General features: G+C 43.9%; 1 protein-coding gene and 1 non-coding gene across 2 annotated transcripts; both read right to left on the bottom strand.

Moving 5' to 3' along the window:
* Positions 1 to 21: 21 nt before the first annotated feature.
* Positions 22 to 5,604, bottom strand: pllp (plasmolipin). The gene is made up of 4 exons (XM_084932714.1): positions 5,060 to 5,604; positions 2,068 to 2,238; positions 1,083 to 1,193; positions 22 to 145 (listed from the first exon to the last, which is right to left on the bottom strand). Exons 1-4 carry the CDS (start codon positions 5,219 to 5,221, stop codon positions 38 to 40), a joined length of 552 nt encoding a protein of 183 aa, XP_084788840.1. The 5' UTR covers positions 5,222 to 5,604; the 3' UTR covers positions 22 to 37.
* Positions 5,605 to 6,397: 793 nt separating this feature from the next.
* On the bottom strand, positions 6,398 to 6,480 carry trnal-cag (transfer RNA leucine (anticodon CAG)). The gene has a single exon. It is a non-coding gene; the product is annotated as a tRNA-Leu (tRNA).
* Positions 6,481 to 15,117: the final 8,637 nt, after the last annotated feature.

The following is a 15,117-nucleotide window of genomic DNA, read 5'->3' as shown; positions in this document are numbered from 1 at the left end:
CTTTGTTCCTGGGAGTAGCACCGCTGGCTGCACAGCCCTAAGTCGGCACTGTGTTGGTGGCGGCGTTTCCTCCGTCCCCCTTCCAGTCCAAGTAGGAGAAGAAAGCACTGGCCGCGTACACCAAGGTCACCGCAGCACCAAAGAACTGCAGCGAAAGAAAATGAGAAGAGACACGGTTACACCGCCGAAGGGAGTCCAGGAAGCAGAGCAAAAGTCTGAAATTCTTATCAGCCATCATAAATCACAGTGATGTTCATATTTCTGAATTCATATCTATACCAAGCCCAGCTGTGTGATTTAGCAGGTTAAGCAATGTACTAATGGGTCTTTACCTCTATAATCTAGACGGGAGTGGCTCAGAGGCAGTTTCTGATAAGAGTGTGTGTGTGTGTGTGTGTGTGTGTGTGTGTGTGTGTGTATGAAATCATGTAATCAATGTAAACATAAACCAGGACAGACTTTGACCTGCAGGAGGAACTATAAAACACACTGATACAGGAGATGTTTCTGCCAATGTAAGTCATACGTCACCTGCCACTTTATAAGGCACACCTATTCAGCTGCTCATTATTGCAAATATCTAAACAGTCGATCACTTGGCAAGAACTCAGTGTGTTTAGGCGTGTAGGCCTCGCCAAGACAGCCTTTGATTGTTGGTGTCAGACAGGCTGGTTTAATTATTTCAGACACTACTGATCTGTTCCTCAAACTGTCCTCTTGAAACGAGAGTGAGCTCACTGTACTCGAATGGCCTCCACAGTCACAACATCTCCATTAAATAGAGAAGCTTTCCGATTTGGTGATGTGGAAAAGCTTCATCACGGATGTGTAGCCGACGAATCTGTAGAAACTGTGCGATGCTGTGATAGCGTGGACGAAAAACTCGGATCAATATTTCCAGCATCGTGTTGAATCTGTGCCATGAAGAAATTAAGCTCTTCTGAAGGCAAAAGGTCGTTCCCAGCAGTAACAGCACTAGCGAGCGGCACACCTAATCAAATACACCGAGTGCGTTATAAAAGGCTGTTCTGTGTTCCCTGGACATTGGGCTAGTTTGTGAGATAGTGTGAGTGGTGACTTACTGCAGCAGCTGCCAAATGTCCATAGAACCAGTGGAAGGGAGTCACATAAGCTGCGTTGGTGATGAAAGCAGTGAGATAGAGGACTGTGGCTGCGCTAAAATACACCATCACCTGAAACAAATGGAGAAAACACACATTACATCAATGCACAATAACTCGCTGTCTTCCTGCCACTCTGCCCCTCTGTGGCCTTGCATCCTCGTCTTTTTCTCTTTCTCTCTTTGAGCTGTTTCTGCAGCCTTGTCATTGTCACCACTTCATCAGCCTTTTTGTTGCTCTTTGAGAGTACAGATTAGTATCGCTGACGTTCATGCACCGTCTCTTAAAACTGATGACCAAACGTCCAAACTGCAAAATCAAGGAACCGGTAACTGTTTCTAATACAACCCGCGACTAAGGGTGTAATTCCCCTGTAATTAGACTGAACTTCAACATATTTTATTTAAAATTATGATGTCATTATATTCACATACAAATATTTCAAGTTATTAACAGTAGACTGAGGATGTAATGAGTCATCCACCCGTTCACACACTGGTGGAGGCAGCTACAGTTGTAGCCACAGCTGCCCTGGGGCAGACTGACAGAAGCGAGGCTGCCATATCGCGCCATCGGCCCTTCTGGCCAACACCAGTAGGCGGTAGGTGAAGTGTCTCGCCCAAGGACACAACGACCGAGACTGTCCGAGCCGGGGCTCGAACCGGCAACCTTCCGATTACAAGGCAAACTCCCAACTCTTGAGCCACGATCATAAGTATGCTGTACTTTGAGGGGTGCAGGGTGTGTTGTGCTGGAGACACACATTATACTGTAACTGCGGTACAATTAATTCTTTGTTTCCTGGTTTTTCTAATGTAACAACTTTTAAGTAGGTAAATGCACTGAAATGACAGGTGGTCACAGGTGGTTTATAAAATGTTGCCAAGGAACATCTCTGTGTACGTTCTTTGACTTTATTCGTCTTTGCCTGCCGTCTCTCACATACCGTCAGGGGCCATGGGACAGCAGGCAGTTTTTGTGTGACACCAAACAGGATGACGAAGAAGAGGACGGTGGTGAGGATCCACAGAGTGATGGCGACAAACAATACCCAGCCATACGCTCCTCCCACTATAGAGGTGCCTGCTATCAGCGCCCAGTGGAGCAGCCCAAAAACCTAAATAGGTGAGAGGGAGGAAACAACAGGTGCATCAGTTTGGGGGCATGAAAAATAAAGTTATGTAAACAGTTATTACATTAAAAAACAAACAAATGGTGAATGGATGTGTGCTCATGGAGTGCTGTTCTACTCTGAGCATTCAAAGTGCTTTTTACGATGAATCCATCCAGTTAAACAGACATTTCTATACCTTGGCTAACATTCACACAGGGCAACTACCGACCTTCTGATTGGTAGATAACCGGCTCTAAATCTGCTGAGTCACAGGTAAGCAGTAGTTATTGTGTTAGACGGAGCATGCAAGAACAACGTAATCACCTCCAGCAACTGTATCCATTATGTATAGTTTCATTTTTGAGTAAAATCTTAGATTGAATATATACCAACATTTACAGTACACATGGCTGTTGTAATCTTTCTTCAACCATCAACTTCTGAGGAAAACACCAGCTGTTAAATGCTTTGCGATGCTCAGCAGATATTCGCCAGCAGATCTCAGATTTTAGGATAATCTCGTAACCTGAGTTTACTGCACTTGACGAGGTCACTGATGTTCAGATAAGCACCACAGACTGTCTGTGACACTGAGGTGGGCAGACTGTTTTCACGGGGATCTTAAAAGTCAGTCTGACCGACTCTTTCTTCTTTTTTTTGAGGTCTGTAATTTAGAGCAAAGCTCTTTAACACGAGGGCACAAAACACACGAGGCGTCCCTCTTTCCCTGCACGCATGTCTTCCTGCTTCAGTCTCATGAGAAAGGACATGACAGTCCATTATGTATGCACAGGTCAGGTTTCACTTTTTACGCACATGCATACACAGCACGCTCTCCAAAGTAGACCTTTGCAAAGCGGCTGCATCATAACGAGCTTTTCTCTTCTGAACCGAAGGAAGAGGAAATCATTTGAACTTCCTGAGTAAAACAGTAAAGTCCAGCTGTGATGGACATGTTCGACCAGGGAGTTTGCTGTGACACTGCTGTGTAAACTGTGTTTACCAAAATCAGCGAGGAACTTGAATGAAACGGAGGGCATTCACCTTTGATTCAAAAACAAAAAAGCAAAACAGTGTCGAGCTGGATAAAGTGGTTCCTATTGGAGGACAACTCTGCACCATAAAGTGTTCTAAATATATCATTTAATGGCCAAAGTTCAAACATCGTTCAAGTTAAACTGTGTGCTCTAGCACAGCAGCAGGAGTTTATGCATTATGCAAATGCATTTTATAATGGAGTGTGCAGGGCATGTTGTATATTAATACTGCATCAGGACCTGGAGACCTGAAACAGGAGACTAATCGTGTTCTGCTAATTTCAGAGTAAGGACAGGTGAAAAGATGCAATTATGGAGATATGAAAAAAAACAATGTTTGTTTTTAAAAATGTGTGCAAAAATATTGCTGATGTTGATGTTGTTGATGTGGAGATGGAAAATCAACAAGGTGGTGCTAAACATTACGGATATCAAACAATGATGTCACAATGTTTCAGCCGCAGCAAACTTTTACTCTCACGTTACTACTTCTGTTTTTTCATTGTGGAAACAGCGTCTGGGAAGAAAGGGTGTGTTTCAGTTTTAATAAACGCTCGTCAAACAACAGCTAATTTAACATTTTGAGGGGGTTGTTTTCAATTCAACTTTATTTATACAGCGCCGAATCACAGCAGCAGTCGCCTCAAGGCGCTTTATACTGTAAGGTAGACCCTACAATAATACATACAGAGAAAAACCCAACAATCATATGAGCCCCTGTGAGCCCCTTGCTGCTCTGTGCTGAACATAAACCATACAGACGCTGACAAGTTTCTTTTTCTACTCTTGTATTGTGTCATTAAAGGCTTATATCCTTGAAATAGTCCACTCAGGCACACGGGAGCTTCACCGAGCTTCAGAATAAGATAATTAATGATTATTTTAAAAATATAATTTGTGTAAAGCAAAGAGTTTGACAACAATAAAAGGGGAGGTGAAAATAAGCATCATATTTAAAGGACCTTTCCAGCACCTCCCACCAGAGGTAATGTACAACATGTTCATAATGCAACACTCTTCAAAAAAACTCCAAACATTCAAAGTAAAAAAAAAACTTCAGTGCTTTTAAAAATAAAGCTTCGAAGGCAGTTTTAAAATTCACTTAAAGTCTTTTCAGCAATAAGGGGCGTGTCCATCTCTAGAGGTTGAGTCACCTTGATTAGCTTTTCCATGCTGAACAACCCCAAAGCATTTTAAATTGGCCATTCATAAACAAATCACACCATCATTTATCATTAAATCCTTCTCTCACCTCAACCAATCGCAGCAGATGGCCCCGCCCCTTCCTGAGCCTGGTTCTGTCGGAGGTTTCTTCCTGTTAAAAGGGAGTTTTTCCTTCCCACTGTCGCCAAAGTGCTGCTCATAGGGGGTCATATGATTGTTGGGTTTTTCTCTGTATGTACTATTGAAGGGTCTACCTTACAATATAAAGCACCTTGAGGCGACTGTTGCTGTGATTTGGCGCTGTATAAATAAAGTTGAATTGAAAACAACCCCCTCAAAATGTTAAATTAGCTGTTGTTTGACGAGCGTTTATTAAACACTACAGTTACAGGCTGTTTTAGGAACTTACTTTTGTATCTTCAGTGTGAAAATTGTGTTCGAACACTAAATATTTTTATGTTTCTGTCCGTCAAAAAGTCACAATGGCTAAGATGGACCGATGCCCTGCTGGTTTATAGTGCAAGAGGTTTCAGAACATAAAATAAGTAGAGTAGGCATCCCTCCCACTAAACAGAGCGGAGTGCAGGACAGACAGAAAAGTAATCATTTAGTTGGTTACATACAATTTCAGCGATCATCAGCATAGCTGGGATGCTTCGAAGAAATGAAAAGTCCACCCTGGAGGATATGCTTCCAGGCAGCCCTCGGATGCTGTTCCCACCGTGGGAGTTCTGGGAGTTAGGGACGCTGGTCTCTGTGGTAACTTTGGACGGGAAGTCTGCCATGACTGAACTCTCACAGACGCAGGTGCCACAATAATAGAGTCCTTAAGTGTTCTCAATAAAAGGTTTTGATGAAAAATCGAATCCCTACGTTGACTGGAGGCACCAGCAAATCTCAATCTTCAAATAGTTAAGAAAAATAAAAAATATGACAAAACAGAATCATTCAAAACCCCGACGCCTTCAAAAATGAAAAAATAAATAAAAAAGAAACAAAAACTCTCCACTGAGTTAAAGAGGAGCCCTCCAGCCAGACCTCCAGGTTCAGGTATCAGCTGTCAGTGTCTCCACCTGCTCTGACAGGTGTGTAATGGTGGAGGCGGTGTGAGTCTCTCTACACATTGCCTTCTCCTTTTCCCTCTGACACACCCACACACATATTGAGTGCGTCGTCATCTTCTCCCCATCTGCTTTGGGTTGCTCTCTTTTGCTCCCCTGGCACCTCCCATATGCTCCTGCAGGCTGCTCACCTGCGGCGCTTCAGTCACTAATGTGTTTGAACTCCGGGAGGAGGGAGGAAAAAACAACACAAGCCGGTGGTGCCCTCTAGGCGTGGAGCTCGCACATGTTTGTTCTTCCCCTGTGGACTGATAAGAAGGGATGACACAACGCTGCATTCCTTAGTTTAATCAATAACACATATGGACGGATGCTGTGAATGTTTTAATGTTTAACTCCAAAAATCCACTAACCCAAACTGTCAGTTAAGGAGGATTTTTGTGACTTTTGAAAATTGCAGCATACTTTGTTTGCTTTTTCTTCTATCGCTTTCTTTATTATTTGCTGTGCTGTTCATACAGACCGTAGCTTGAAAGATTAAACAGTCGGAATACACTGAAAAATACGGAGATATTAAAAATAAATAATTTAAATTCTTTGCAACTATTAAAGAATTACTGCATAAATAGACCAAAACAAGAAGCAAAGAAAAAAACATTAAAGCCAGAAATATTTTTCTCACTGATGATATAATGAGAAACAAAATCTCCATAAATTTATGTTAACTAAATTTTATTAATTAATTATTGAAATTCTTATCCTCTCCCTGGGAGACATGCCATCTATTTGAATATTATGTCTCATAGTGTTTGTGGTGTAGTGAACATCGATCTTGAGCGTGTGGAAACAGTTTTAAACATGTAAAACATTTTTAGAAGTAACAATCAAATAAAAACGTGATGTCAGAAGTGGGATTCGAACCCACGCCTCCAGGGGAGACTGCGACCTGAACGCAGCGCCTTAGACCGCTCGGCCATCCTGACTTATTACAGCCCAACCACAAAATCTGGTTAATATAGCTCTACATACATTTTTATTCTTTTTGCGCAAATCATCATCACGGAAACGTTTTTCTGTTTAGCGGAACATCGGTTCCGGTTTCCTCGCCTTCCCTCTGCTGGTGATTCTGGTTAATAAGCGTCTCACGGAATGACTCCACGTGAGACAGGTTACACAGTCACCCTCTATCTATTACCTACACGGTTTCAGTTTTATTTCCCGTATTATTATAATCGTATTCTCTCCCATTTCAAGTTTATTTATTTATTTTATTAACCTTTATTTAACCAGGAAGATCCCACTGAGATTAAAAACCTCTTTTTCAAGGGAGACCTGGCCAAGAGCAGCAGCAAGTGTCTCACAGTTACAGAAATTACTCAATTAAACACAGGCAGCAACAACACACACGCAAACATAAATGAAAAAAAAAGAAATTAATTAATTAATTAAAATTCAATAAAATTCTAATAAAAAATTTAAAAATCAGTTAAAATAACAAATCGATATATTTGAAACAGTTGCATGTTATGGGCTCGTCCTCAAGGATTTGTAATTTAGATTTAAAAGCAATTAATGAAATGAATTCAGTCATTTTCCATTCTTTCTGCAGTTTGTTCCAAGCCAAGGGTGCTAAACAAACAAAAGCTCTTTTACCAAATTCAGTTCGGGCAAATGGAACAGAAAGCAACAAGTAACCATGCGGAAGAAGAGAATACCGACCAGCATGTTTCGTTGCAAGCAGGGAACATATATAAGAAGGCAGCAACCCAAGTATTGCCTTATATATAAAACTGTATAGATGAGAGTTCCTCAGACTTTCCAAAGCAGGCCATCCTACCTGAGAATAATGGATTGGATTTATATAGCGCTTTTCAAGGCGCTGTATAGGCGCTATATAGGCAAGGCACCCAAAGCGCTTTACAATGCCACTATTCATTCACTCTCACATTCACACACTGGTGGAGGCTACAGTTGTAGCCACAGCTGCCCTGGGGCAGACTGACAGAAGCGAGGCTGCCATATCGCGCCATCGGCCCCTCTGGCCATCACCAGAAGGCGGTAGGGTAAAGTGTCTTGCCCAAGGACACAACGACCAGGACAGAGAGCCCGGGGATCGAACCGGCGACCTTCCAGTTACAGATGCGCTTCCCAACCCCCTGGTTGGTGATGTCTGAGATTTACAGTTAGTGATGAACCTCAGAGAAGCATGAAACACAGTATCAACCATTCGAAGACACTGAGCAGAAGCCTTCATATATAGAATTCAATTCAATTTTATTTATACAGCGCCAAATCACAACAACAGTCGCCTCATAGCGTTAGTGAGTCTGGATGTTCTGGATTTCATCTGGAACCTCCGCCCTGAGGGCAGAAGTGTGAACAGTCCGTGTTGGGGGTGTGTGGGGTCTTTGAGGATGGAGGCAGCTCTCCTCTGGACTCTGCGATGGTAGATGCTCTGCAGAGAGGGCAGCGGAGTTCTGATGATCTTCTCCGCGGTTGTTATCACTCTCTACAGGCATTTGCGGTCCATAGCAGTAGTGCTGCCGTACCATGCAGTGATGCAGCTGGTCAGGGTGCTCTCCACAATGAAGCTGTAGAACCTGCTGAGGATCTTGGCCGACATACCAAATTTCCTCAGTCTTCTCAGGAAATACAGCCGCTGCTGAGCCTTCTTGACCAGCTGTGTGGTGTTCAGTGTCCAGGTTAAGTCCTCAGAAATGTAGACGCCCAGGTACCTAAAGCTGCTTACCCTCTCCACTTCAAGGCCCCGGATAGACAGCGGTGGGTGAGGGCTCCTCTTCTTCCTTATGTCCAATATCATCTCCTTTGTCTTGTCAGTGTTGAGGGTGAGGTTGTTGTCCTCACACCATGACACCAGACCGGCCTCCTCTCTCCTATAAGCTGCTTCGTCTCCTTCAGTGATGCGAGCGATCACTGCAGTGTCGTTCGCGAACTTCAAAATGATGTTGTCTTTGTTGGAGGCCCATCCTGTCGGACTCAGGCCTGCCAGTCAAAAAGTCCTGTAGCCAGCCACAGAGGGTGGGGTGCAGGCCGAGTGTTGCCAGCTTGTGAATGAGTTTGTGTGGGATGACAGTATTGAAAGCGGAGCTGTAATCAACAAAAAGTACCCTGATGTATGAGTCTTTGTTTTCCAGGTGGGAGAGGGAATAGTGAAGAGCAGCAGTGATGGTGTCTGACGTGGACCTATTGGACCGGTAGGCATACGGCAGGGGGTCCAAAGTGTCAGTGAGGTTGCTCTGGATGTAGGCCAGCACCACTCTCTCAAAACACTTCACAATGATTGGAGTGAGTGCAACTGGTCTATAGTCGTTCAGGCAGGTGGGGCTTTTATTGGGGAGAGGGATGATGGTTGTGGTCTTGAAGCATGTGGGGACAGTGTTCTGGCTGAGGGAGAGGTTGAAAATGGAGGTAAGAACCTCTACCAGCTCATTGGCACATGCTTTAAGAGCCCGTCCCGGGATGTTGTCTGGTCCGGCTGCCTTGCAGGGGTTGATCCTTCTCAGGGCTTTGTGCACCTGGTCTATTGTGACTGCTGGCGAGGGTGGGTGGTCTGGGGGTTCTGGCAGGTCTGGGGGGTTTGGAGGGTCTGGGAGGTCTCGAAGCGGGTGTAGAATGCATTGCGATCGTCCAGAAGACTGCCTGTAGAGCTGATGCTGCTGGTGGTGACCCTATACTCTGTGATATGCTGCAGGCCTTCCCACATCCGCCTGGGGTCAGCAGAAGACTAGAAGCCATCCAGCTTCTCTCTGTACCCCCTCTTAGCTGCTGTGATGGCTTTCCTCAGTCTATACTTCGCAGCTTTGTACTCCGTCTCATTGCCTGATCTAAATGCGAGAGACCGAGTGTGTCGTACCTGACTGTTGATCCAGGGCTTCTGGTTGGGGAACTTTCTGACTCGTGTGGTGGGCACAATATTGTCAACACAGGTGCTGATGTACCCAGTCACATATTCAGCGTAGTCCTGTATGTTGACGGAGAAGTTCATCATCATCATCATCATCATCAACTTTTATTCGCCACATGCAGTAAACTGCAGTGAAATGAACCCGCCCCCCGACCTTACACATACAACACAGACATCACATGGGGATACAAGTCAGAGAACGATTGCATTACAGAAAAACACTGAAATGTACACTACAATGGGAAAAGTACAAGAGGAAAAAAAGAGACCTCTGCTCACGCTGGGCTACAGGAGGACAGCATGAGAACAGGAAACAAAAAAACTCCTCTGCACAAAAAAGCACATAAATGTCCACAGCACAACATCATAGAGCACGTGACCAGCAACAGGGTTGGGTAGGGGAAAGGAGTAATCCCAGGCAACACAGCAGCCATCCTGCCACTGCGCCGACTCACCAGCGCGGGCTCAGACCCGCCTCGTGTTCCCAAGAGGCAACAAGCATCGAAGGCGTTGGAAGGGGAGGGGGGATGTGTGAGTGCTTATCAGTGTAAGTGTGTGTGTGTGCGTGTCCATAGTTCAGCTGAGACAGTGTCCTTCGCCCTATCAGGCTAAGTAAACAGTCTTCCGGCCTTGCATGGGATGGGAAGAATAGTCATCACACAGTCGTTATCAGGGAGTTTTTGTTCGGCTCCAGCCTTGGGCCGTGCAGCTGGCGCCGTGGTGTTCGCATGTTGATGTCGTTGATTTTTCTTTTATGCGAGCAGCTCAGTAGAATTTCAAAGCTGATGTTTAACACTCCGACACTGGTCTCTCAATATCCCGTTGCAGAGCCGCGAGCCTCCCCATGATGGTATCAAACTTCTGGTCCGTGGTGTTGTCATTCTTTTGATTCTGAGACCCCACAACTGCAGTGAGCTGTTCTGTGATGTGATCCAACTTTCGCTCAAGGGTCTCATTTTGAGTAGGCCTCTCTTTAATGTATCCCATTGTGGTATCGCAAGAAATTAGTTGGTTATATAAATATATGAGTATGCATAATAGTTATTATTCATAGATACCTACATCCTAAGTTCCTGTTATTCATCTGAAAGAAACAGAATGAGTGTGTTGTTACAATGGTAATGCCAGGAGAGGCAGTAGTGGTTCTGTGTTACATTAATGTTGTAAGGAAGTGGAAGAAGAGTGTGTCCTGTAGGAGGCAGTAGAAAATGGATACTGATGTTCTGTACATGCCCTGAAAGAAAGGTTCAGTAAACCAGTGCAACGATACTTCATTGTAAGTCTCAGTTACTGTATTTTTATTTTTTGAAGATGCAACACCCATCATACGCTCAATGGTGTTATTTTGAGTCTTCACGGCAGCTGTAAGCGTCTCCAAGGTGTTAACCATGCTGCGTTCGTTGTGAGAGGTCGCGCCTCGTCCCATCGCTTCAATCCCAGCGGGCAGCCTTGGGGGGGTTTGAACAGCCGGTTCCGCTCTCTTAATTCTCCGATAAGCCAGGGCCAAGCCAGCTCCGATCAGCAAGAACCCTGTTATCATGGTTCCGAATAGGTAGATATCTTCAGCGTCCTCGATCGACAGTCCCGCCAGTTCTCCATAGTGGCTGCAGTTTGAAACACACCCCAGTCTGTTTGGGCAAAGCAGTCCTGTAGGAGGCTCTCAGACTCTGGGGTCCACAGTTTAACAGGTCTGATGACACGGTTGGATTGTTTCAGTTTCTGCCTGTAAGCCGGGTACATGAACAGAGAGATGTGGTCAGACTGTCCAAAGCGGGGGCGTGGTGCAGCCCTATATGTGCCGTGTATGTTGGTGTAGACATGATCCAGGGTGTTCTTGTCACGGGTGGGACTCGCCACGTGTTGGTGGTATTTTGGGTAAGTTGCATTTATTAAAGTTACCAGCGACAATAAAAACAGCGTCTAAACAAATAGTCTCTAATGCGTTGATGACGTCATGGAGTTCATGGCCGTGTGCAGAGGATGCCCAGCATTGTCCATAATGTCCAGCAGTTTCTTTAGTGTCCTTTTCTCTGCCACTGTCACCAGAGTGTCCAGCTTCATGCCGACCACAGAGCCAGCCTTCCTGATCAGTTTCTCCAGCCTGGATGAGTCCTTCATCACATTGCACCTTCACAGGACTCGTTGTAGACTTGAAGATCTTGAAGATCTCCAGACATCTTAGGCGGTTAAGGAGTCTTGAGTGACTGGTATGGAGTGGGATTCAAACCACCATGGAGCTCTGGGCTGACCCAAGACCCAATCTCAACATCTTTCCGTGGTCTCAGCAGTTTGATTTCCAGACGGCATGTTCCCTGTTGTCTGTGCGACGTATTTGGTTAACCACCTGTTTGGTAGCTGTGACCAACACTGTCCTGTTTTGATGGTTCAAATATAATTATTACAAAAGAGTGATATTTGTTGATAATTTCAGAAGAACAAAAAAAATAATTCAAATAGATAAGTATGAGGAAATTTCTACATAAATTGCAAAGCATATCATCAAGTGTTTCTGAAGAAATGATGCTGCTGAGTTGCACCATGTGGTACCCTTTGTTTGATACTAATTTAGTGTGAGTGAACCATCCATCAAGCTAACATGTTAAAAAAGTTTAATTTTGAAGGATACTGAAGCTTTTCCAAAGGTTTTCTTTGGACTTTGGCTGCTTTTTCACTCAGTTTCAGTTCAGTCATTGCACCTGATTATTTTTAACTATTCAGATATTTTCTGAGTTTTTAATGCTTAACACTGAGCTATAAATCAGTCATTTGTATAAAAAGGCAACTAAGACAACCTCAATATTACTGAAGCAGCGGGGGATCATCTCGACACAAAAACAGGACAAAAGAGAGCCAACGTTCAAAGAAGAGCTTTGAATATCCTTCAAGATACCTGGACAATTATTACTGGGGACTACTTAACAATATATTACAAGAAAGCTTGGCTAAGAGAGTTCAGGCTGTGTTGAAGAATTAGGATGGTCATGACGGGTGGCCACAACACTACTGGCCTCGTGCATCAGTTTATTAAGTCTGTTGGCATCTGTGACCCTCGTGTAAATCACCTATCATGTGATTTCCTAAGTTCAAATAACCCAGGATGTGAGAAGGTGTTAAGGCGTCTGGGAAGGATCTCAAAACTGGAGTGTAGATGACAGACAGCTGGGGTTGTAACCAATGTTCCCTCTAATGTTTCATGTGTCTGAGCGAACACACAAACTCCCTGAGCGTCCCTTGGACCACTGTGAGCAACAGCAGACGTGTGCACTGTGGTCACGCCAGCATCGAGTCCATCCGAGTTACATGTTTATTAAAGTAATCAAATTACAGCATTTACATTTATGTTAGACTACTTTTAATTAACTGCTTTAGCCCACTTACAATGAAAATTAAAAATAAAACCTTGTTCATGACCTGTAGCATGTTAACACTATTGGAAGGAAAAATAACTTGAACTCCAATTTTGAAAACACAACTTTCTTTTCTTTTATAAAGCTCTGACTTGTATTATGAGTCTGTGGTCTGGGAGAGAGTCTGTAACTCTGTCTGCAAAATACAGTAAATAATGACCAATGTTGGGCAATTAATTATATAGTTACTTCTCCAAAAAAGTAACTGAGTTATGCAAACAACAAAGTGTTTTGCAGCTGTTTACCTAAAAATGTAGCCAAGGCGTTTTTTAAATAAACATTTCAAACTATTTACAGAACAATCAGCTGTTCTGCATCAAATCTGATGCCACACAAATTATTTGTGCCACTCCAAAAATAATTTCTGTCCACTATGAGATGAAGGAGAACAACAGCCTGATACCTGCAGGCCTGACAGCAGCAGATGTATCACTGCTGTAACACCTGTAACATTCAGCAGTCGCCTCATTGTTCTGACACACACAACAAAACTATTGACTACACTACACACTAACTACACACTAACTACACAAGATTTGCGCTTAACGTCTCAAATCTCTCACATCTCAAACACGCCGTCACTCCTAAAACTTCCCCCTCCCTAAACAACTAAATGCCATGTTGCCATATCATTTTTTGATTGATCCACATAGTACATTTGCTCACAGGCTTTTGAGCGTTTTCCTTATAAAACGCCGTTTTTACCGTTTCTTCCTGCAGTAAATATAAACAACGACAGTATTCAGGAAGAAAAACAAACATTGCAGATATTTTTATCATAACTCTGGTTTTACGTGGCCGATCAACACAATTTAAAAACTGGTATAACGTCCACACTTTTTCCGTCAGTTGTTCCGTCTGTCCTGCTCACATCTCCAATGGTTGTACACGTTGTCATTAACGTGGCTTCACTCCACATCAGCCGCTTTGCTCGCTAAAACACCGGTGTCGGCACATAAGGACGCTGTCATAGCCTGTCAACCACGTGGATTAGCTGCGTATATACGAATGTGAATCGCATCATTGGCTGGACTGTGGGATAAGGTGGCATCGTTCTGATCCCATACAGGAGCAGCCAGTTACTGAGTAACACTGCAGAACAGAATTGTTAAAGTTTTAATGTTAATTTCAATTCAGGTTAGATTTTCTTTTTTTTTTGTGCGCAACGCAGATTTTCTGTGCGCAGAGACCGTGCCAGCAGTGCGCAATTGCGCGCGCGCAGCTTAGAGGGACCATTGGTCGTAAGCCCCGCCCTCTGTTCAAAGATGGTTGTTCACAGTGGACATAGATCAGTGGTTCCCAACCTTTTGGAGCCACGGCACATATTTCACATTAGAAAAATCACATGGCACACCAACAAACAAAAACGTCACTAAATGCATATTGATAATTTTCCCCCGCTCACCAGGTATAACAGAATTAGCTCAGTTTGTCCCCAGAATACCTTTTTGCTTTCTTCTGACCTCTACTCATGCTGGGCCTTCATCTGGGTCAGAGTTCTCTCCAGGACCAGGTCAGACTGACTACTTTCTCTTTTCAAATATTTATCTATTGCTATCACACGCTGCGTGTCTCACTCACACCATGGCTTGTAATGTAATGGCTTCTTCTGTTTTCCTGGCAGTTGGCAACCGATTTAAGTACAGCAGGTAGTTGTACTGCCCTCTAGTGGAAGAGAATGTAATTGTTCTACCCGTTTCTCACACCGATCCCTTACCACAGCGGTCCCCGACCTTTTTTGCGCCACGGACCGGTTTATGCCCGACAATATTTTCATGGACCGGCCTTTAAGGTGTCGCGGATAAATACAACAAAATAAAACTAGTACCGGTACCGAAAAAAAGAAGATTTATTCATAACACACGTGAAAAGACCCAGGTAAACCGAGTTAACGATAAAAATGATAACAAAATAACGCTGAAAACCGATAAAAACCCTGAAAACTATACATTTCACACCTGAGCCTCAACTCTCGCGGCCCGGTACCAAACGACTCACGGACCGGTACCTGTCCGAGGCCCGGGGGTTGGGGACCGCTGCCTTACCAATCAGTACCAATCAGGTGGAACTAATAGCACCTGATCATTTCTCACAGCACCCCTATGTGCCGCAGCACAGTGGTTGGGAAACACTGACATATTTGGCTTCTTTCACTCCTCTTTCAAACCACTTTTTGGTTTGTGATCATCTTAGAATGAGTTCACAACGATGAAGTCAGAAAAAAATGATAAAAAAAACCCAAAAAAAACAGGCTTATGCATGTTTCTGTTTTTTGCACTTACATGTTC

Source organism: Perissodus microlepis, chromosome 7 (genome assembly GCF_051167445.1).
Source record: "Perissodus microlepis isolate ML-2025 ecotype Zambia chromosome 7, ASM5116744v1, whole genome shotgun sequence".
NCBI classification, from domain to species: Eukaryota; Metazoa; Chordata; class Actinopteri; order Cichliformes; family Cichlidae; genus Perissodus; species Perissodus microlepis.
Note: the sequence above shows the minus strand (reverse complement) of the source record. Positions and strands in the feature narration are given on the sequence as shown.

Coding starts and splice junctions, on each gene's coding strand:
- pllp (XM_084932714.1), bottom strand. CDS start 5,221: ATGGCAGACTTCCCGTCCAAAGTTACCACAGAGACCAGCGTCCCTAAC. Junction 1,194..2,067: donor CTGTCCCATGGCCCCTGACG/GTATGTGAGAGA, acceptor CATTTGTTTCAG/GTGATGGTGTATTTTAGCGC. Junction 146..1,082: donor GACATTTGGCAGCTGCTGCA/GTAAGTCACCAC, acceptor CTTTCGCTGCAG/TTCTTTGGTGCTGCGGTGAC.